The following is a 21,642-nucleotide window of genomic DNA, read 5'->3' as shown; positions in this document are numbered from 1 at the left end:
AAATTACCTCTGAGCACATGCAGTAATCAGACAGAAGGTGACACTATAGAAACCAGAGAGTTGGTGGCACTGGTTAGAAGAGGGAAGGCAATATTGAGAAAGCAGATTATCCCATGATTGCACAGTGCACAGGAGTATATTGTAGAAGAGACTTTGAGTAGGTCCTCAAGACCTAGTCAAGTGAAGAGGGTTTTTTTGAAGTAAGAATTTTTGAAGAAAAGTAATTTTGATATTTTAGAGCAGCTCTTGGCTGAGGACGAGAACCCCCTGGAATGAAAAGCAGTATCCCTGTTCTTGCATTTTGAGCCCTGTTAACAGCAAGGTGAAATAAAGAATGGAGATTTTTAAGATTCTATCTATTTTTGAAGCTGGGGAAAGTTTTTCCATCATCCCTGGTATATGTTGGAACTAGAAGAGAACTTACTTACCCTTACGGGTAGATTTTAAAAGGGGCTGCACATGCACCCATAGATATGTGATATTTTACCTGTGTGTTGCATTTTATAAAGTATACAGACATATGTCTGCAGCCGAGAGAGAGAAAAAGAGAGGGTGATGAAAAGGAGTTAATTTGTACAATGCCGTTAGCAGAGACTGCATTGATGAAATCAATTCCTCTTGTTAGATTTTCCATCGCTTATAAGTTCTAAAATTCTTTAATGTCAATTTTACAATGAATACCTCTGAATGTTTCTGTAACATCACTCCCCAAACCCCAACCCCCAACCCATCTCCCAAAAACTCAACCCGAAAAAGTGTTCTCTTACAATGGTCCATATATTGAGTGTCAGGCTGAGCCTTATAAAGAGTCTCTCTCTCTCTCACCTGGATACCTACTGAGGAGCTGTAGCAAAATTACACCAGTAACATGCATGCACTGGCTGAGGAAAATTAGTGGTTACGTGCTGACCCATGTCCTGCCTAATTTTCTGGAATCGTGTCCTTCCCGGTTAATTTTAAAATTCGCATAGCTCCCACATGGTCCACTCACACATGTAAGTAGCCATTTTTTGCGCGCAAAGGGGCAGATTTTCAAAGGCTACGTGCGTAACATACATACGTAACCCGAGAAAATCTGCCTCTGCGCGCACAAGCCCCAGGACGCGCAAAAAGGGGCGGTCCGGGGGGCGCGGTCGAGTGCTTTGGCACAGTGGCCTGTGCCGGGGCATGGTGCACCGGACACCCGCCGGCGCGCACAAGTTACGCCTGCCTCAGTACACGTAGGGGGGGATTTAGTTAGGGATGGGGGGGATTATATAGGGGAAAGGAGGGGAAGGTGGAGGGTCCGGAAAAAAAGTTCCCTCCAAGACCGCTCCGGAGCGGTCTTGGAGGGAACGGGGAAAGCCATCGGGGCTCCCCTCGGGCTCGGCACGCACAAGGTGCATATGCGTGCACCCCCTTGCGCACGCCAAGCCTGGATTTTATAACATGTGTGCGGCAGCGCACGCATGTTATAAAATCTGGCGTAGATTTGTTTGCGCCGGGTTGCACCAACAAATGTACGCCCACGCGTAGATTTTAAGACCTGGCCCACAGCTTTTAAAATCTACCTCTTATTGGGAAAGGCACATTGGAACAGGACACAGTTAGAAGCAGGAAGGTCATCAAAAGAGACACTATGGACAAAAAGAAACATTTATTTTTAATTTGTATTTTTCTCATCCTGTTAATGATTTTTAAAATCCTAGCATGGATACTCCTTTTTAAGTTGAAATTAACCCTTTAATTATTTGAAGACCAATTTTGGACTATAACCCTGTTACTCAAGTGTGCCCTTTTGGACTGACTGACCCCCTTGACTGTAAAAATTGAAAAATGAGTGAAAGTGACTGGGCAGCCTGGTTACTCCACAACAGCACCTAGGGTCCAGAAGGCTCAAGCTTCCTCCCCGCTGGAGAACCCTACCCCCAGGGCTGAAGTCTGATGTAAGAGTGTTTTGGAGATAAAGGAGAGTAAAGACAGTCCTGGGAATTTACTGTAGCCCCTGCATCAGGGGGCCTGCACCACAGATGAGTTTATATTTTATTTTCATTGAAGTCAAAGGAGAAGCAATGTAGCCTATTGAGTTTCAAAATTGGAGTTTTGTAATCAGTTCTAATGAAACTTGTGGATAGACAACAGCAGAAGGGGGCAGAGGGGGGAGTCACATGATGGAGCGATGGTGCTGTTGCGCGTCCCGGCCACGTCCGCACCATGGCCGGCCCTGCTCACCTCGCTATCCCTTCCACCAGCTCCGGGCACTCCTCCTCAGTTGCCAATTCGCGGCGTCCCTGGTTCCCCCGCTCGCAGTCTCCCATGCAGGCCTCAGAGGAGATCCCGTCAGGGCTCCGCGTCGTCGGCGTCCTCGGCCCCCCGCGGCCGACCTGCAGCCCTTTAAAGGGCCAATGGCGGGAATACCCGTGGGGGCACCTTCCAATGATGTCACTTAGGCTGGATACTTAAGGCAAGGCCCTGCTTCCTGTTCCTTGCCTTGGCAATCGGGTCGACACAGCTTGGGGCGGATTTTAAAACCCCTGCGCACCGATTTTGCATAGGCTGCCGGCGCGCGTAAAGCCCCGGGACGCGCGTAAGTTCCGGGGCTTTCGAAACGGGGAGGGAGGGGGCATGTCCGGGGGCAGGCCCGGGGGCGTGGCGCCAGCCCGGGGGCGTGGTTGAGGCCTCCAGACCACGCCCCCGGGACTGGAGGACGGAGCGGGACTGCCGGCGACACGTGCAAAGTTACGCCTGCTGAAAGCAGGTGTAACTTTGCCGACAAAGGTAAGGGGGGGGTTAGATACAGCCGGGGGGGGTGGGTTAGGTAGGGAAGGTGGGGGGAGGGTGAAGAAAGGTTCCCTCTGAGGCCGCTCCGAAATCAGAGCGGCCTCGGAGGGAACAGGCAGGCCGCGCTGGGCTCGGAGCGCAGGTTGCACAAATGTGCACCCCCTTGCGCGCGCCGACCCCGGATTTTATAAGATACGTGCGGCTACGCACCGGTGGCGCGAACAAAACTACCGGCGCATATTGTTTTAAAATCCGCCCCAGCTTGTGTAGTAAGTTTGCCTCCGTGTTCCAAGTATCTTCTGTTCCAGGGTCTCCTGTTCCAGTGTCTCCTATTTCTGTGTCCTTCTCAGGTAGTACCTATCCGGACTGACTTCTTGGTACTGACCTTTGCTTGCCTAACCATTCTTCTGCCTGCCGCCTGGAACTGACCACTGCTTGCCTGACCATTCTTCTGTCTGCCGTCTGGAACTGACCATGCCTGCCTGACCATTCTTCTGTCTACCGCCTGGAACTGACCCTCACTTGCCACAACTACGTACGGACTGACTCTGGAGTTGACCCCCGCTTTGGCTGACATCTCTTGGACTGATATTCTGGCATTGACATTTGCGCTTCATTCGGACACGCTCTTCTGGCCCCCAGGGACCTTCGGGCCTACGCACTTGGATAACAACCGCGGCTTCCACGTGGCTGGACCTATAAGCGCTGCCTGTCTCTTCCAGTGGACCTCTCTGAACTGTTGCCTTTCCGAGGTCTCCGGAGCTTCCGGTCCTGGTCTAGTCCACTCATTCTGCATCAGCCTCGCACCCTTGCTCGTGGTGGGCACACCTCTCTGATTCCTCTCTGGGAGACCATCGGAGGCCCACCTAAGTCCAGGTGGTCCGGGTACCCAAGGGCTCAACCTGCAGAAACACCGGACTGTTACTGGTGAAGCTCCAGCTAGCCTCTGTCTCCTTGTGTGTTCCGCCTCTTGGTGGCAGGCGCTCTCTGGGTCCAACCAGAGGTCCGTATCAATCCTGCACCAGGCTAAGGGTCCACAGCTGCATTCCTGACTAGCTCCCATTTCTTCACCGATAAATTGCTACTTTTCAGCCTCTCCTATACTGGCACAACTCAAAAAAGATATCTGATAAAAGGCCCAAGAAATTGCTACCTATGATCTGGGATAAGCAGGCTCTATAGCCAAAGGACATTATGCATAACATTGGCAACTAACAGATGGCCAGAGGTGATATGGCTTTGGAGAATGAGGCCTCCTGTGAAGATATCCAACTGATGGAGATGACCGAGGCTATGAAGGTGGTTATGAAGTAATTAGGGGACAAGATCCATGATAGTATCGAGGCCAAGCTGGAGTCCATCACAGACAGAGTTGATCAGCTAGTCTCTACATTAGGGGACATGAATGTGAGACTCAATACCATTAAAGAATGCATGAAGGACATGGAAATATCTCTTACTCGAATGGCAGATGTCTGGAGTCCTAGTGCATTCCTATAAGAGAGTCAAGGAAAAATACGCTGATTTGGAGAACCGAGAAAGATGTAATAACCTGTGGATTGTGAGATTTTCAGAGACAGTAGAGGGAGAAGATCCAGTAGGGTTCCTGGCACATTGAATACCAGAAGCGCTTGGGCTAGAATGTAAAAATAACACTCAAAATACCGCAGATTGAGCACACTGAGCCCTAGCACCAGCCCCAGCTGAAGGAGGCCGCCCACAAATGATAATCCTCAGGTTTCATCACTATCATGGCAAGGCCCAGGTTCTTGAGGCAAGCCAATGGAAGCAGGATTTTTTTTTTATGTCCAGCAGAGATGGCAGAGTTTTGGTAATATGAAGAATGAGTTGTGGAATTGTGGGCTTTCTTAAGCAATGCTGAACCCAGAGCACTTAAGAATGGAGCACAGAGGCCGGTCCACAATGTTCATTGATGCAAAATGGTTACTGCCTTCATACAGCAGATTATAGAGGAGCACATAGAAGTAAGCGCGTGATTTGACATGCCTGCATCTTATATCCTATTGTGTTTCATTGAAAATAAAAATGCTTAAAGCCACTAGCTTATTAACAATTCTGTCATTAAAGTCAGCACGCCTTAGTCAAGTGCGTGATCGAGCGATATCAATAGCCGGCCCCAAACTCTGGAACACGTTACCAGCCCAGCTAAAATTACAAGCAGACATTAAGAAATTTAAGACCAAGCTTAAGACATGGCTTTTCGGATGTGCATATGCAGATATTAATTAACAAATTATTTCATGCTTAAGGTTTTAGTTTTAAGAAATTTTTTATTTTCTCCGCTTACTTTCCTTTTAATGTTTGTAATTTATATTGTTGCTGTGCCTTTTTATGATTTTATGATTTTTAGTATTTGTACTGGCTCTTATTTATTTATTATTTTATACTTATCTATTTCCCTGAATTTTGATTCTATTGATGATCTATTTATTTATTTATTTATTTAACGGTTTTTATATACCGACGTTCATCAAGGATATCACGTCGGTGTACATTGAACAGAAACATTACGCCAGAGGCGTTTGACAGGAAACATGATGGAATATATGATTTTAAACTTGGGTGAACAGCATAATAAAAAAGTGATATATAATATATTTAACGGATAACAATGTTATATAATATATACAGGAAAAGGACAACGAGATGCATTAGGGCTGAAAAGAGGTGGGGACCAAAAGGTGGGACTATAGGGGGTGGGGGGAAAGGGTGTCTAGGATATAGGAGGGAGGGATGCCGTGAAAGGAAGTTAGCTCAGGGGGTTTGAAAGTAGAGAGGCTATGAGGTTGTGGGATAAAGGAAATTGGGTGGCCGAGGTGTAGATATTAGGAGTAAGCTTGTGAGAAAAGCCACGTTTTGAGTTTTTGCTTAAAGTTTTTTGGGCATAGTTCTTGGCGCAGATCTTTTTCTTACTTTCATTTTATTGTAAACTGCTGTGAAGGTTTTACTGATGCGACGGTATATAAAAAAAAATAATAAACTAGAAACTAGCTGTGGAGGAAGGTTTTATTAACTGCTATAATATAAATGTAACTTTGCCTTATTCACCTCTATTGTTAATTACTTTAGTTATTGCTTCAGTTATACCCTTGTTCTATGTAAACCGATCCGATATGGTTATTACTATGAAGGTCGGTATAAAAAAGTGTTAAATAAATACATAAATTAAATAATAAGGTACCTTATGGAGAGGAAGAGTGCCAGACAAGACACTAGAATAAACTCCCTCTCAAATGATTTTACTGATAACACAGCATTATATAGAATTTCAGTTGTATATTTCCAACCCCTAAACAAGATTACATAACTGTCAAAATTTCTATGATTGCCTTTCTATTACAAACAAATAATCTGAATGGCTGTATGGTAATTTGCTTTCATTCTCCAAGTTAATTAATTCTCATCTCATATGTAAATGTTTTCTTGGAATTTGCCACCATTAGCAACTTTGTGCTTGTTCTAAGAATATTGTCTATAATCTTAGATGGAATTTCAATTGGCCTCGTCCTTGTTCTAGTTCTAGATATGTTTCTATAATCTTACATAGAATGTAAACTGATCTCATCTCTATTCTTAAATGAATGTAAACTAACCTCATATCAGTTCACAATGTTCTAAAGCCTTGTATTTCAGCATCTTTATCTAATTTATAGAGTCTTTTGCCTAGGAAAAACAAGTGCAAGACTGAGGCAATAATGTTGCTAGTAATTACAAAACTGCTTATGATCAAAAATCAAAAACCCAGGAGTACAGGAATAATCACTTAATATGTGACATGTCAAAAAGTGTTTCACTGAGACAAAGGGCCTTTGAGCACCCACATCAATCCTTTTTAAATTTGGCTTTAGCTGGAGAGTGTAAATTAAAAAGGGATCAACGAGCGCATGGGGCATATGTTCTGGCAGGGTGGGGAGGTAGGAGGGGGTTCATTTTATTTTGTTTTTAAACTTGCACTTTATGGGGGGAGGAAGGGATGGAGGGAGGGTTATAATCACCTGTATAAACTGCTCACCGTCCTTGTTTGGGTGACTGTACAGATATACTTTGGAATACGAGTCCGTTGGCTAGACGGCTCTGCTGCACACTACAGAGACCACAAGGAAGCTGGTGGCAAAATGAGCAGTCATGGTGGCTGCTTTCAAACTGCGTCATCATGTCCTGGAGAGTAAAAGCAGATGGCGGTGGGAACTGCTGCTAGTGCAAATGGGAAACAATCAGAGCTGGATCAGTGCAAGAAGCAAGAGCTCTGCAATCTCCTACTCAGGCTTGGACTGATCTGTTATCAGATGTAGACTGGAGGGATATGGGAATAGGAGGGGGAAGGCAGAGGGTTGATTGGGGGTTTGGACAGTGAGAGGAGTTAAAGGGGAGCAAGGAAGGTGGGTCAAGCAGAAGAGGCTTTATGAGGGTTTAATTAAGCAGAGCATCAAAGAGATTTGCCTCAGGTGGTCCTTCACCCAATGTCATTCTGCTGGGAGGGTGGGATGGGGTTTCAAGATTCAGCATGGGTGACAGGGGGATAGTAAGGGTAAATATGTGAGAATTACCCAGTCTCTAGGAAGCGTTAAGTTTCAGGGGGTTGTTACAGGGAGGGCAATTGTTTTGATTTGGGGGGGGGGTTAAGAGGGTTATGGTTCTGATCCTATTGGTTGATAATAAAAAAGTGGTTGCGTGACTCTACAGGATAGTGGGAAAAATATTGGTACCACATGCTGCGGATGAGTAAATATTTCCCTTAATGAGAGCGGGATTGGTATCCCAATGAAGCGGAAAAGAATTCTGAATTCCCCGAAGAGACAAGGAGCTATGATAGATTTTTACAGGACATGCACCTCTGACTTAAACACAACAAGATGTTTAGGGACTAGGTTGGACAAACATTCTTTTCTTCTTTCAGTACTAAAAGTAGGGGAGTATGTATTCTTAGCCACAAAAACTGTCCACTGAATGTCATCAAATCCATGTCAGATCCAGAGGGTCAATTTATAGTCCTGGAATGTTCTTTATATGACAAGCATTTTCCATTGGTCAACGTCTATGGGTCAAATGAAAGTCAGCAGGCATACTTTAGCAGCTGGTTGAGATACAGGAGGGATTTTCGTCTGCCCCTCTCATTGTTGTAGGGGACTGGAATGTATTTTTAGACCCAGCTATGGACAGTTTGGCTGCTGGCAGGAAGGACAGGGTCAATCGCTGGGAGTGTGGGATCTTATGTCATGTTTGGGGCTTACTTGCAGGGATTATACTTATTACTCTCCATGACATGCCACATATAGCTGTATAGATTACTTTCTCTGTGCTGCTGAATATAGCAGATTGTTTAGCTTAATGGATATACTGACCTGCCAAATGTTTTATTACTATCCAGTTGCTTCTCCATTTTAATATCCTCTAGAACTAGGTACTGATAGATCTTGGTGATGCAATACATTTTTGTTATGCATTGAGAGCTTTTGCACCATGGTGGTCAAGGTCATTGAAGACTTTCAAGAGATTCATGTAGATGCTGAACAATCTCCTACACTATGGGAAACTCTTAAAGCAGTTCATAGGGGCCATATTATTAGCTTTGCAAAACACCTTAATAAATGGAGAAAACAGAGAGAGAAAAATCCTAGAAAAATGGAGCAAAGCTCTAGAAGGCCAACCTAACTTATTTGCTCACGTAGGAATTTCTGGCTACTAGGCAGCAGATACAAATGGTACGGGAGAGAAAAATATAGAGAAGGCCTTTAAGTTTACTAAGGTATGCTTTTATGAGCATGGATGTAAGATGGGAGCTTTACTGGCCCGCTCCATACATAGGAGAATATCAAAAACACATATTACTGGAAATCAGGATAACAGTGGGGGGGGGGGGGGGGGGCAGGGCGGGAGGAGGGTAATCAGGCACAAGCTTTCAGAGATAAGTGAAATATTTTGAGGTTATTTTGAGGAGCTGTATGATTCCAGGCAGACCAATGTTTAGAGAGGATCACTGCATATATAGAACAAATATAAGTCTTGTCATACTGTGTCAGACCAAAGATCCATCAAGCCCAGTATGCTGTTTCCAACAGTAGCCAAACCAAGTCACAAGTACCTGGCAGATTCCCATGGGGGTAGACAGATTCCAAGCTGCTTATCCCAAGGATAAGAAGACCATTTTTGCAACTACACCTTACTAACGGTTTTTGGACTTTTCCTCCAGGAACTTGTCCAAACCTTTTTTTAAATGCAGCTATACTAATAGCTTTCACCACATATTCTAGCAACAAATTCCCGAGCTTAATTAGGGGTTGAGTAAAAAAAAACATTTTCTCTTATTAGATTAAAGTGCATCACCTAAGAAAATAAGAACATAAGAAGTTGCCATACTGGGTCAGACAGAGGGTCCATCAAGCCCAGCATCCTGTTTCCAACAGTGGCCAATCCAGGTTACAAGTACTTGGCAAATACCTAAATATTAAATAGATCCCATGGTACTAATGCCAGTAATAGCAGTGGATATTCCCTAAGTCAACTTGATTAATAGCAGTTTATGGACTTCTCCTCCAAACCTTTTTTAAACTCAGCTACACTAACTGGCCTAACCACATCCTCTGACAACAAATTCCAGAGCTTATTTATGCATTGAGTGAAAAATAATTTTCTCTGATTTGTTTTAAATGTGCTACTTGCTAATTCATGGAATGCTATCTAGTTCTTCTATTATCTGAAAGAGTAAATAACTGAATCACAATTACCTGTTCTAGTCCTCACATGATTTCATAGACCTCTATCATATCCCCCCTCAGCTGTCCCTTCTCCAAGCTGAACAATCTTAACCTCTTAAGCCTTTCCTCATAGGGGAGCCATTCCATCCCCTTTATCATTTTGGCCACTCCTCTCTGTATCTTTTCCAGTGCAACTATATCTTTTCTGAGATGCAGCAACCAAAATTGCACACTGTAATCAAGGTGCGGTCTCACCATGGAGTGATACAGAGGCATTAGGACATTCTCCATTTTATTCATTATTCCCTTCCTAACAATTCCTAACATTGTGTTTGCTCTTTTGATCACCACCACAGCACACAGAGTGGTCAATTTCAATGGATTATTCATTATGATGCCTAGATCTTTTTCCTGCATAACTTCAAAAAATGGAACCTAACATCATGTAACTACAGCATGGGATTTTTTTCCCTACATGCATCACCTTGCACTTGTCCACATTAACTAACCATTTAATCCTACTCTCTGTTTTCTGTCTTTTAACCAGTTTGCAATCCATGAAAGGACATCACCTCCTATCCCATGCATTTTTAGTTTTCTTAGAAGCCTCTCATAAGAGACTTTGTCAAACATTTTCTGAAAATACAAATGCACTACATCTACTGCTTCACCTTTATCCACATTTATTAACTCCTTCAAAAAAATGACACAGATTTGTGAGGCAACACTTCCCTTGGGTAAATCCATGCTGTCTGTGTTCCAGTAAACCATGTCTTTCTATATACTCTGTGATTTTGATCTTTAAAATAGTTTCCACTATTTTTCCCGGCACTGAAGTCAGGCTCACTGGTCTATAGATTTCCAGATCACCCCTAGAGGTTTTTTTTAAATATCGAGGCTACATTGGCCATCCTCCAGTCTTCAGTTATTTATTTATTTTTATTATTTTATATACCGACATTCGATCTCAATCAAGATATCACACTGGTTTACATTCAGGTACTGTAGGTATTTCTCTATCCCCAGAGGGCTTACAATCTAAGTTACAATGGATGATTGTAATGATAGGTTACAAATTTTTACTAATAGGTCTGAAATTTCATATTTGAGTTCTATCAGAACCCTGGGGTGTATACCATCTGGTTTTGCTACTCTTTAGTTTGTCAATATGGTTTACTACATCTTCAAGGTTCACCGTGATTTGTTTCAGTTCATGCTTGTAAACCATCTCCAGAACAGCTATGGCCCCAACATCCTCATTAGTAAACACAGAAGGAAATAATTCATTTAGTCTTTCCATGATGGCCTTATTTTCCCTAAGTGCTCCTTTTACCCCTCAATCAACTCCCTCGCAGGTTTCCTGTTTCAGATAATTTTAAAAACTTTTTTATTATGAGTTTTTGCCTCTACAGCCAACTTCATTTCAAATTTTCTCTTATCCTGTCTTATCAATGTTTTAAATTTAACTTGACAACACTTATGTTTTTCTTATTTTCTTCAGATGGATCCTTCTTTCAATTTTTGAAGGCAGTTTTTTTGGCTAAGACAGCCTCTTTCACCTCGTCTAGTAACTTCATTATATGTCCCCTTGTCTTTGTATTTTTTGAAAGCAGAAAAGGCCGATTAGCATTTACCCATTCTACTCAGCTCATGATTTTATAGATCTCTATCATATCTCCCCTTGGCCATCTCTTCTCTACTCTGAAGAGTCCTAACTTCTTTAGCCTTTCTTCATAGGGGATTCATTCCATTCCTGGAATAAAACAAGTCCCCTATGAGGAAAGGCTAAAGAGTCCCCTCCACTGCTCATTTAGACTCAGAAGGAACCAGTCTCCTCTGCCACTCAGTTAGACTCAAATGCTGGATCTAACTGAGTGGCAGAGGGATAGGTTGGCTGCCCCGGTCACCACTGATAAAGTGGCTAAGGCCATAATGAGCTTGTCTAATGGAACGTGTCCAGTACCAGACAGTTGATCCATAGATTTTTATAAGAGGTTTGCACTCAAATTGTGTCCTGGCTTGATGAAATTATTTATCTATTTGTAGCATTTTCCACAGACTGAGATATAGTGTTAATTCATAAGAAGGTTAAAGATAAGTTAGATCAGAGCTCCTATTGCCCCATATCATTGCTAAATACAGACATCAAAATCATGAAGAAAGTGCTTCAATTATGTCTGGAATCTACTTTTATTTATTTATTTATTTTTAACTTTTATATACCGATATTCCTGTATAGAATACAAATCACACCGGTTTACAATGAACAAAACCTCGCCTGTGAGTGTTACATGGAACAATTAACAATGAAAACTTTGAATAACTGACATTGAACAAAATGGGAGCCATTGATTAAACAAAGCATAAACATTTGCATAAATGAGATACAAGGACTTAAAGCTAGTCTGATGAACTATGTAACATTACTCAGAAAGGTTGCTAAATGTTGTGTTCCGTGGCCATGGCAGACCACGACCGTGGCCCCCTACCTTGTCCGCGGCCTGAGTCAGAGCCCCATGGGAGGGCTCTGACTCAGGCCGTCACTCCCGCGCAGCCCCCGGTGCTACTCGCTGCAGGGGGAGCCGTCCTGCTCCCCCGTCGCGCGTCTCTCCTCCGCAGGGGAAAATCAAAGATGGCTGCCGCCATCCTTAGGCACGAGGCCGCGCCTCCTGTGCAGATTTAAAGGGACCCAATCCCTTTAACTAGCTTCACCTGCTCTTGATCAGCCTGAGCAGGGGAAGTATATAGGGAAGCTTCCTCTGTTCATTCAGTGACTTGGCAACGACCTCCAGCGCTGTCTAGTCTGCTTGCTTCGGTGAGTTCCTTGAGCTTTGGATCCTGTTCCTGTTTCGTCTTGGTGTTCCCGGTTCCTGACTTCAGATTGGCTTATGGTGATTCTCTAGTGTGCGACTTCGGATTGGCAAGTGGTGATCCCTCAGTGTGTGACTTCGGATTGGTAAGTGACGACCCTCTGGCACTCAACCTAGGATTCCTTCTAGACTACCGTCTCCAAGGGCCCGTCTAAGTCCCAGTGGTCTGGGTCCCTACGGGCTCCTCCTGGGGGGACCGCGGGCTTACAGGGCGAAGCTCCAGTCAGCCCTTGCACTGATACCTTGACCTCTCAAAGGTCCACCTAAGCCCCAGCGGTCTGGGTCCCTACGGGCTCCTCCTGGGGGGACCACAGACCTCCAGTGGTGAAGACACAGCTCCTCGTCTTTTCATCCGCCTCCGCAGTCGCCTCAGTCTCCAGTGCTGAGGGTCAGCTGGCCCCGTCTTCCGCTCTGCCTCGCCACCCGACGAGAGAACCTACGCATCTTCTGAAAGGTATACCAGCCTCCCGTCGGCCAAGGGTTCACAAGCCTGAGCATAACACTACATACTTAGATAAATCTTGCTGAAAATACAATACTTAATGGGAACAAGTGGGCAAACTGGCGTGACTTGGTTTGGCTAACGTGACGGAATGGCCTGGTGTTATCATTCTGGAAACGCTGATCTAAATAGCCACATTTTGAGGTTTTTTTTTAAGGATATCGGGCAGGGGTCTTGTCGGAGATCTGGTGGAAGAGTGTTCCATTGTGGAGGACCTGCAGTGGATAGGGCTCTTTTCCTTAGGGATGTTTTTGCTGGAAGGGCGTATAGAGTGCCTTGGTAGGCTCTATTAATCAGTCTGACCGAGGTGTGAGGACGCGGATGGATAGTAAGATCAATTGGGGAGAGATTGTGTAAGATTTTGTGCATAATGGTAAGGACTTTGTAAAGGATTCTGAATTTAATAGGAAGCCAATGGAGGCTGTAGAGGATGGGCATGATGTGATCACTTTTTTTTGGGTTTGTCAGGATCCTGGCAGCAGAGTTCTGTAACATCTGTAGGGGCTTGATGGTGTCTGCAGGAAGGCTGAGAAGCAGGAAGTTACAGTAGTCGATTTTAGAGAGAATGATTGATTGTAGTACCAAGCGAAAGTCCTGCAGGTGAAGCATTTGAAAAGCCTCGACCAAACTGGCTTTGTTAAAAGCCTGCTGTCGACGGCTAATGTCAGTTATTCAGTGTTATGGCGCTAGGGAAGAAAGATAAGGTGCCTTAGATGCTGAGAAAGCCTTTTTACCTAGCCATTGAAGTTATTAGTGCAAAAGATCAGAGCATGCCCTAATATTACGGGGTTCAGGGCTGGGACTCACAGCCATGTTATTTCATTCTATGCAGATGATTTACTTCTTTTTCTCATGAGTCTTAGGTCATTGTTGTGACCGTCGCTGCCCGACATCTCCACTCCGCCAACCTTACCTCTTTGGCGACTCCCTCTTTGGTTGATGGAAGTTTGGCTGCCACGGCGTCATTTTGCCGACCTCCTCCAGCGTCCCCGGACCGGCTAGACGCTGCTTTCTGCCATGTTCTCCTGAGGCCTAAGGGCGCGCGAGCAGCGCGGCCCCTACTCAAGTACCAGCTACGGTGCGAACCTCAGGGGCATCCCCCTGAGATGATGTCATCATCACCAGATATTTAAGGTCTCTTGTTTTGCTAGCTAATCGAGTTCCTACCTAGCTGCCTCCAGGTATCGCTGCGGATGGGATTCGCTCTCCACTTACCTTGCTACTCTGCCACCTCGGACTTTACCAGGGGTACCTGCTCCTCAAGGGCCTCACTCTCTCTCTCTCTCTTGCTTTTCAGGTCGCAGTCTGGAACCGGTACTCGCTCGAGGGCCCACTTTCCCAGACCTGCTACTGAATATAACTTCTGCCAGGAAGTCACCGCTGCCTACAACACCAGTGAGTTACCATCTCTCTCTCAGAGCTTTCCCTGGAACCAGGTACTCGCTCCTCGAGGGCCTACTTCATTCCAACTCCTGGGCTGGACCAAGAGACTATAGTGTGAGTGTTACCATCAAGGTTCTGTTCCTGAACTCTGCATACTCTGCCTACTCACTATCTCAGTTTCTCTACAACTCAGCCATCCTAGGATCGCTGTTCCAGTGCCTGAGGGACTACAACCCAGCCGGGCTCTTCCAGCTCACTACTGCCACCTCTGGTGGTTCTCTAATAAAAGAACTAAGTGTGTGTCTGTCTCCCAACTCTGAGCCTGACTGGTGGTCCCTCTCAGGATCTTCCCCCGTGGGCGTGGTCATCTGCCACCGGCCCAAGGATCCACCCACACTTATCACAAATAATAACAGTCATCCAGTCCTGCTCTTCTTCATATCATAGAAAAGTACAGTAGGGTAGCCAGCTATAAAATTAATTTTGGCAAGTTGGAAGTATTCCCCATAGGCACAAGCAGACTTCAAGATGTACCTGCCTGTCTCTCTAAATTTAACAAAGCAGAGAATAGCAATACTTATTTTGGAATAAATGTTCCCAAGGACCTAACAGATCTATACAGAAATAATGTGACTCCAATGGTGAACAAAATACAGAGGGATCTGGAAGAATGGAATGTCAACTTTGTGTTCTAGGCAAGCAAAATTGCTATTTTGAAAATAAACATTCTAACTCTATTGATGTACGTGTTTCAGCATTTTCTGTGCTACTTACCTGAAAGCTTCTTTGCTAATACCAATAGTATGCTTCCTAAATGTATTTGATGCAACAAACTTCCACATATCTAGCTAAGAACCCCATGATGAATGGTCAACCCTGGAGTCCTGTCTTCTCCAGGATGTCCTGGTGGAAGTCTGTTGGAAACTCCACAACTGTCCATTCCTGATGGGGAGAGCTTTTTATTGCTCATGCCATGCTCCTCCAGTTCCAAATCCCAGTTTGAGGACTCCAATATTTCTTGGACTTGCATTCTGTATAAGAGTCTGAGCTGTATAACCTTTGTTATCTGGATAGACCTTTGAAGTATGGGTTCTGCTTAAGGCTTCACCTCTTCAGTATGTCTAGACTGTCCAAAGTCTCCTCCTTTGTCTTACTTGGTTGTCCAGAGTCTCATCTAGGCTCCCATTTGCAGGGACTTCCTGTTGTTCTGCAGCTCCAGCTCACTTTGTACCAATGGCAATACCTGATTTTTCTATGATTTCATTACAAACCATGTGGCTGGTTATGCTCACAGGAATCATTTACTCAGGGCTCATTAACTCTCAGGTTACTGTCAACTGGTCTATCCCACTGAATAGGATTCTGTATCCTCAGTTCCATTCACTGTTCCCCAACAGCATACCCTCTGTGACTCTGTCCACCATCTTGGAGTACTTTCCATTTGAAGCATGTATGGAGGCCTTGTAGCTGAATGCCTTCAGGTGATTCATGCAAAGTTTTCTATTGTGCCATATTCCATGTGGTGTCACCTCATTTGCCCTTACTAGTAGCAGGTTCCGCAGATAGATCACAGTCATCAGTGCCTCCTCATAGAACTTGTCAGGAAATTTGGCATTCAGCATCATGCTCCTTGCCTTTTTTATCAGTTTGTAGCTCTATCCCTCAGATACACTGTTCTGATCAGGAGTATAGGGCACTGTCATTTGATGATTGATCCCTTGTCACTTGAGCTGTGTTTGAATCACTTTGTCCACATACTCTCCTCCATTATCCTTATGAATGGTTTTATATTTAAGCTGGAACTTGTAGCGCATCTCTACCATATACTCCTTGAGTTTCTCCAGTGTTTTGCTTTTGTGTCTCTGGGGATAGTTTCTTGTGTACGTATGGTAATCATTAATGAAGGTCAGGAAGAATCTGTATTCAGAAGGGGTCACTGTTTTCATTGGTTACTGTGGATCCACTGTGAATCCACTGTGGATTTGCTGCTGTGAATGACTTCCTCTGCCATGGCTCGACTCTGGTGGTGGTGCATGTATTGCTTTGCCTTTCAGAGAGCACACACATATCAATGTCTCTGTGCAGGGGAATACATTTAAATCTGCCATCATCTGTTTGTCCAGCAAGTCATTTACTGCATCTGTGCCCCAGGAACTGTGAGTTTGGTGTGGGAGTTGGGTAGCTGCTTTAACTTCCTCATACGTGCAAATGAGTTTGTACAGGCTGTCATCTGAAACCCCTTGTGCCTCTATCCTTGTCCAATTCTTAATCATGCATGCATTTTTTTGCAAAAGAGGATAGTGAAGCCCTTATTTGTCGGGCATTTCATTGACAATAGGATGCCCTTCAGGTCTGGTACAAACAGTACAACTTTCATGTGCATTCTGTGCTTGCATCCATCTATGGTTCTAGCCATCCCTGTCCCTTTCCCATTGCAGGAACAAATTTCCCATTTGCCACAAATACTTTATTTTTCACACTGTAGTCAATGTTTGTGAAAAAATCTTATTACTTATCATGTGATTTGTTGTACCCAAATCAATACATACATTTTCCATGTTGCTTCTCTCAGAGTTTAATGGTATAGATCCAAAGCAATTAGGTGTTTCTCTGGTTGCTTGCACTCTTAAATGCACCTATTGCCTCAGCTGATGACTGGGCAGTTCTTCAAGTGGCCCAATCCCTTGCAGTGATTGCATAGCTTGGGCTGTGACCACCTCTGGGCTTCACTCCCCACCTATGTAGGTATCTATGCCTCTCCCAAGCTGTGTGAGAAGTTTTTGCTTTTCTGGGCTGCTTTCAGATATCAGCCTCTCCCCCTGCAGCAAGAACAGTTTGAAAATCATTTGTGACTTTCTAGTCCTCCCCCATGCAGGGTTATCTCATGGAACTTGTGATGCTTGCCATTGTCTCTTTTAGTTTTTCACTGCTGTAAATTCATCTATGAGTTTGCCTTTCACATGGTCCAGGATCAGTTCTCATTCTGGTCTAGTCTCCAGTGAACTTATTAGTGCATTAAATGTGTCTGACAAGCTACACAATCATATCACAAAATTTTTAAAATTTTCTCATATATCAATTTCTCCTTGATTTCTAGCATGGTATTAATATGCTCTACTATTTCTTGAGATTCTTTCAGTATTAAGCTGTATAATTTGTGAAGCAGAAACAGTTTTCTATTTAAATTACACTTTTCATGTAATCTTTTCTAACTTTACCACATCTGTTTTAGAGCGGCACAGCTATGGATGTGTACTAATTATCTTCAACAAAAAGACAAATAACACTTTGATTCAAAATCTTTCTGGTCCTACATTTCTGCACTTCCAGTAGTCTATCCTTGCCTATTATATCTCATAATTTATCTTTATTCAGCATCATTTCCATCTTGAACTTCCATATCTGATAACTACTTGCATTGTGCTGGATGTCATGCTCTCTCAGTCAATTGCTTCTTTTGCTCCATTCTATGGTCATAGTGGGCTACCTGCTTTTCTTTTCAGCTTGATTCAGGTTTGTGTGGGCTCTATTTCCCTCGATCAGCACAGCCTGGATTAAAAACCCTTTTTTTTAGGTTTGTAGTGTACTCTGGACATGTTACCTGATGAATTTTTCTCTCATTATCTGATACCAGTTCTGAGCAGATCTGCTCATTCAGAATCAGAATTGGGGGTGGGCAGCAGGTACCTTCATGCAACCAGGAGAAAGACTTACTGTGAAACAGAAATGGCTCAGAGCTCTTCCTTGGCTGCATGAAAGAATTCTTAACTTGGGAAACTGGAATAGAAAAACAACAAACATTATATACAGTTGTGGTTTTTTTACAGGTGATTGTGCCAAATTTAACCAGCAAATCAGGCAGAAAGAAAGATGGATGCTGGACTCACTAGTACAAGTTACATCCTACAGAAGTCCTTGCAGACCCACCTCTCCCAGAGTTAGGTGACATGATTGTGGGGTGTTAACCCCTTGCTGTCAGTGCTAGAGAACGGCCCTACCCGTTCTAGACCTCTCATGATTTTAAACACCTCTATCATATCCCCCCTCAGCCGTCTCTTCTCCAAGCTGAAAAGTCTTAATCTCTTTAGTCTTTCCTCATTGGGGAGCTGCTCCATGGTAGCCCGTCTCTTTACCTTTTCCATCGCAATTATATCTTTTTTGACATGTGGTGACCAGAATTGTACACAGTATTCAAGGTGCAGTCTCACCATGGAGCGATACAGAGGCATTATGACATTTTCCGTTTTATTCACCATTCCCTTTCTAATAATTCCCAACATTCTGTTTGCTTTTTTGACTGCCGCAGCACACTGAACTGACGATTTCAAGGTGTTATCCACTGTGACGCCTAGATCTCTTTCTTGGGTTGTACCACCTAATATGGAACCTAACATTGTGTAACTATAGCATGGGTTATTTTTCCCTATAGCATCACCTTGCACTTATCCACATTAAATTTCATCTGCCATTTGGATGCCCAGTTTTCCAGTCTCACAAGGTCTTCCTACAATTTATCACAATCTGCTTGTGATTTAACTACTCTGAACAATTTTATATCATCTGCAAATTTGATTATCTCACTCGTATTTCTTTCCAGATCATTTATAAATATAATTGAAAAGTAAGGGTCCCAATACAGATCCCTGAGGCACTCCACTGCCCACTCCCTTCCACTGAGAAAATTGTCCATTTAATCCTACTCTCTGTTTCCTGTCTTTTAGCCAGTTTGCAATCCACGAAAGGACATTGCCACCTATCCCATGACTTTTTACTTTTCCTAGAAGCCTCTCATGAGGAAAAGTAAAAAGTCATGGGATAGGTGGCGATGTCCTTTCGTGGATTGCAAACTGGCTAAAAGACAGGAAACAGAGAGTAGGATTAAATGGACAATTTTCTCAGTGGAAGGGAGTGGACAGTGGAGTGCCTCAGGGATCAGTATCGGGACCCTTACTTTTCAATATATTTATAAATGATCTGGAATGAAATACGAGGAGTGAGATAATCAAATTTGCAGATGACACAAAATTGTTCAGAGTAGTTAAATCACAAGCAGATTGTGATAAATTGCAGGAAGACCTTGTGAGACTGGAAAATTGGGCATCAAAATGGCAGATGAAATTTAATGTGGATAAGTGCAAGGTGATGCATATAGGGAAAAATAACCCATGCTATAATTACACAATGTTGGGTTCCATATTAGGTGCTAAAACCCAAGAAAGTGATCTAAGAGAAGGTACAGAGAAGGGCTACCAAAATGATAAGAGGAATGGAACAACTCCCCTATGAGGAAAGACTAAAGAGGTTAGGACTTTTCAGCTTGGAGAAGAGACGACTGAGGGGGGATATGATAGAGATGTTTAAAATCATGAGAGGTCTAGAACGGGTAGATGTGAATCGGTTATTTACTCTTTAGGATATTGCACGTTCAGGTTGATTAGAGATAAGGATTTCAGTTTTAGATGCATTTGGTGCAAGGTGGAGGTTAGCATGTGGCACATTTAAAACTAAATCGGAGAAAGTTCTTTTTTTACTCAACGCGCAATTAAACTCTGGAATTTGTTGCCAGAGGATGTGGTTAGTGCAGTTAGTATAGCTGTGTTTAAAAAAGGATTGGATAAATTCTTGGAGAAGTCCATTAACTGCTGTTAAGTTGACTTAGATAATAACCACCGCTATTACTAGCAATGGTAACATGGAATAGACTTAGTTTTTGGGTACTTGCCAGGTTCTTATGGTCTGGATTGGAGGAGAAGTCCATTAACTGCTTTTAATCAAGTTGACTTAGGGAATATCCACTGCTATTACTGGTATCAGTAGCATGGGATCCACTTAGTGTTTGGGTACTTGCCAGATATTTGTAGCCTGGATTGGACACTGTTGAAAACAGGGTGCTGGGCTTGATGGATCCTTGGTCTGACCCAGTATGGCAATTTCTTATATTCTTATTTGTTCATAAGTTCTATCCCTTTCACAATGTCGCTCACAAAGATATTTAACAGAACAGGTTCCAACAACAATTCCTGTGGGACTCCACTTAAAATGGTTCTCTCTTCAGAGTAGATTCCATTTTCCAGTACACACTGTCTCCTATCAGTCAACCAGTTTGAAATTCATGCCACCACCTTGGCACTCACTCACAAGCTTCTCATTTTATTCACAAGCCACCCATGCAGGATCATATTAAAAGCTTTGCTGAAATCCAAGTACATCACATCAAGCACTCTTGCTTGATCCATTTCTCTAGTCACCCAATCAAAATAATCAGATTTGTTTGACAGGTCCTTCCCCTGGTGAATCCATGGTGCCTTGGGTCCAGCAACCTACCAGATTGTAGATACTTCATTATCCTTTCCTTCAGTAGAGTCTCCAATAATTTTCCCGCAACCGAGGTGAGGCTAACCAGCCTTTAGTTTCCAGTCTCTTCTCTGCTATCACCACTCCTGTTTCCAGGGATCTACTGAACAGGTACTTCAGCGGGCACACCAGCACATCTCTGAGCCCTCTTAGTATCCTGGGGTGTACTCATATGGCTCCATGGCCTTCAGTTTGCCTAGCTCCTCCCATACATTCTCTTCTGTAAACAGAATTTTGTCTACGCCATCCTCATCTACAGTCTTGTTAATGAGCAACGGTCCTCCTCCAGGGTCTTCTTTAGTGAACACTAAAGTGAAGCATTTTTTAATATTTCTGCCATTTCTTTATTACTCTCCACATATTGTTCCTTGTCACCTTTCAGTTTCACTGTACCATTTCTGACCTCCCTACTTTTTCTGATATAGCTTTAAAATGTTTTGTCTCCTCATATTACCTCTTTGGCCATCCTTTCTTACACTTGACCTTTTGCTTTCCATATTTCTTTTTTTGTCTCCCTCAGTTTTAACAGATCCTTTTCCCTGGTCCATTTTTTGGGATCCTTCATATATCTTGAATGCTGTTCTTTTCACCTTTATTTTTTCAGCCACCTCCTTAGAGAACCAGATCAGTTTCTTTTTCCTCTTACTCTTGTTTACTTTTCTAACACATAGATTTGTGGCCTTTGTAATAGCTCCTTTTAACTTGTCCCACTGTTATTCTACCTCACCCATTTTTCTCCCAGTCTTCCTTTTCCTCCTCCAGGTATATTCCCATTTTGACAAAGTCTGTATTTTTGAAATTCGAAACTCGGGTCTTCTTGTGACTTCTCTGTATCCTAGTCACATAATCGAACCACACTGATGATCACTGGTGCTCAGGTGAGCCCCTACCTGAACATTAGAGACTTGCCACTTAACAGGATATCTTTAGAAGATAACCAGTTATTTGAACATCCTCTGTTAAAAATAAATAAATAGTCACAAGTCTCCTGGGTGATTCTTATCTTCCCACCATGAATGTCTGAAACAGCCCCCTCCCTTCCAGCTAAATATAGCAC

The 21,642-nt window shown here is 43.5% G+C and overlaps 1 protein-coding gene across 1 annotated transcript in view; it reads right to left on the bottom strand.

Moving 5' to 3' along the window:
* Nucleotides 1–21,642, bottom strand: part of LOC115100951 — a 56,938-nt gene that overhangs the window by 20,101 nt on the left and 15,195 nt on the right. Inside the window, exons 2-3 of the mRNA XM_029620074.1 lie at nt 17,833–18,008; nt 6,794–6,975 (exon numbers count right to left, since the gene is read on the bottom strand). Of these exons, the coding sequence (XP_029475934.1) occupies nt 6,794–6,975; nt 17,833–18,008 (358 nt within the window). The remainder of the gene's footprint in view (nt 1–6,793; nt 6,976–17,832; nt 18,009–21,642) is intronic.

Source organism: Rhinatrema bivittatum, chromosome 1 (assembly GCF_901001135.1).
Source record: "Rhinatrema bivittatum chromosome 1, aRhiBiv1.1, whole genome shotgun sequence".
NCBI lineage: Eukaryota > Metazoa > Chordata > Amphibia > Gymnophiona > Rhinatrematidae > Rhinatrema > Rhinatrema bivittatum.
Note: the sequence above shows the minus strand (reverse complement) of the source record. Positions and strands in the feature narration are given on the sequence as shown.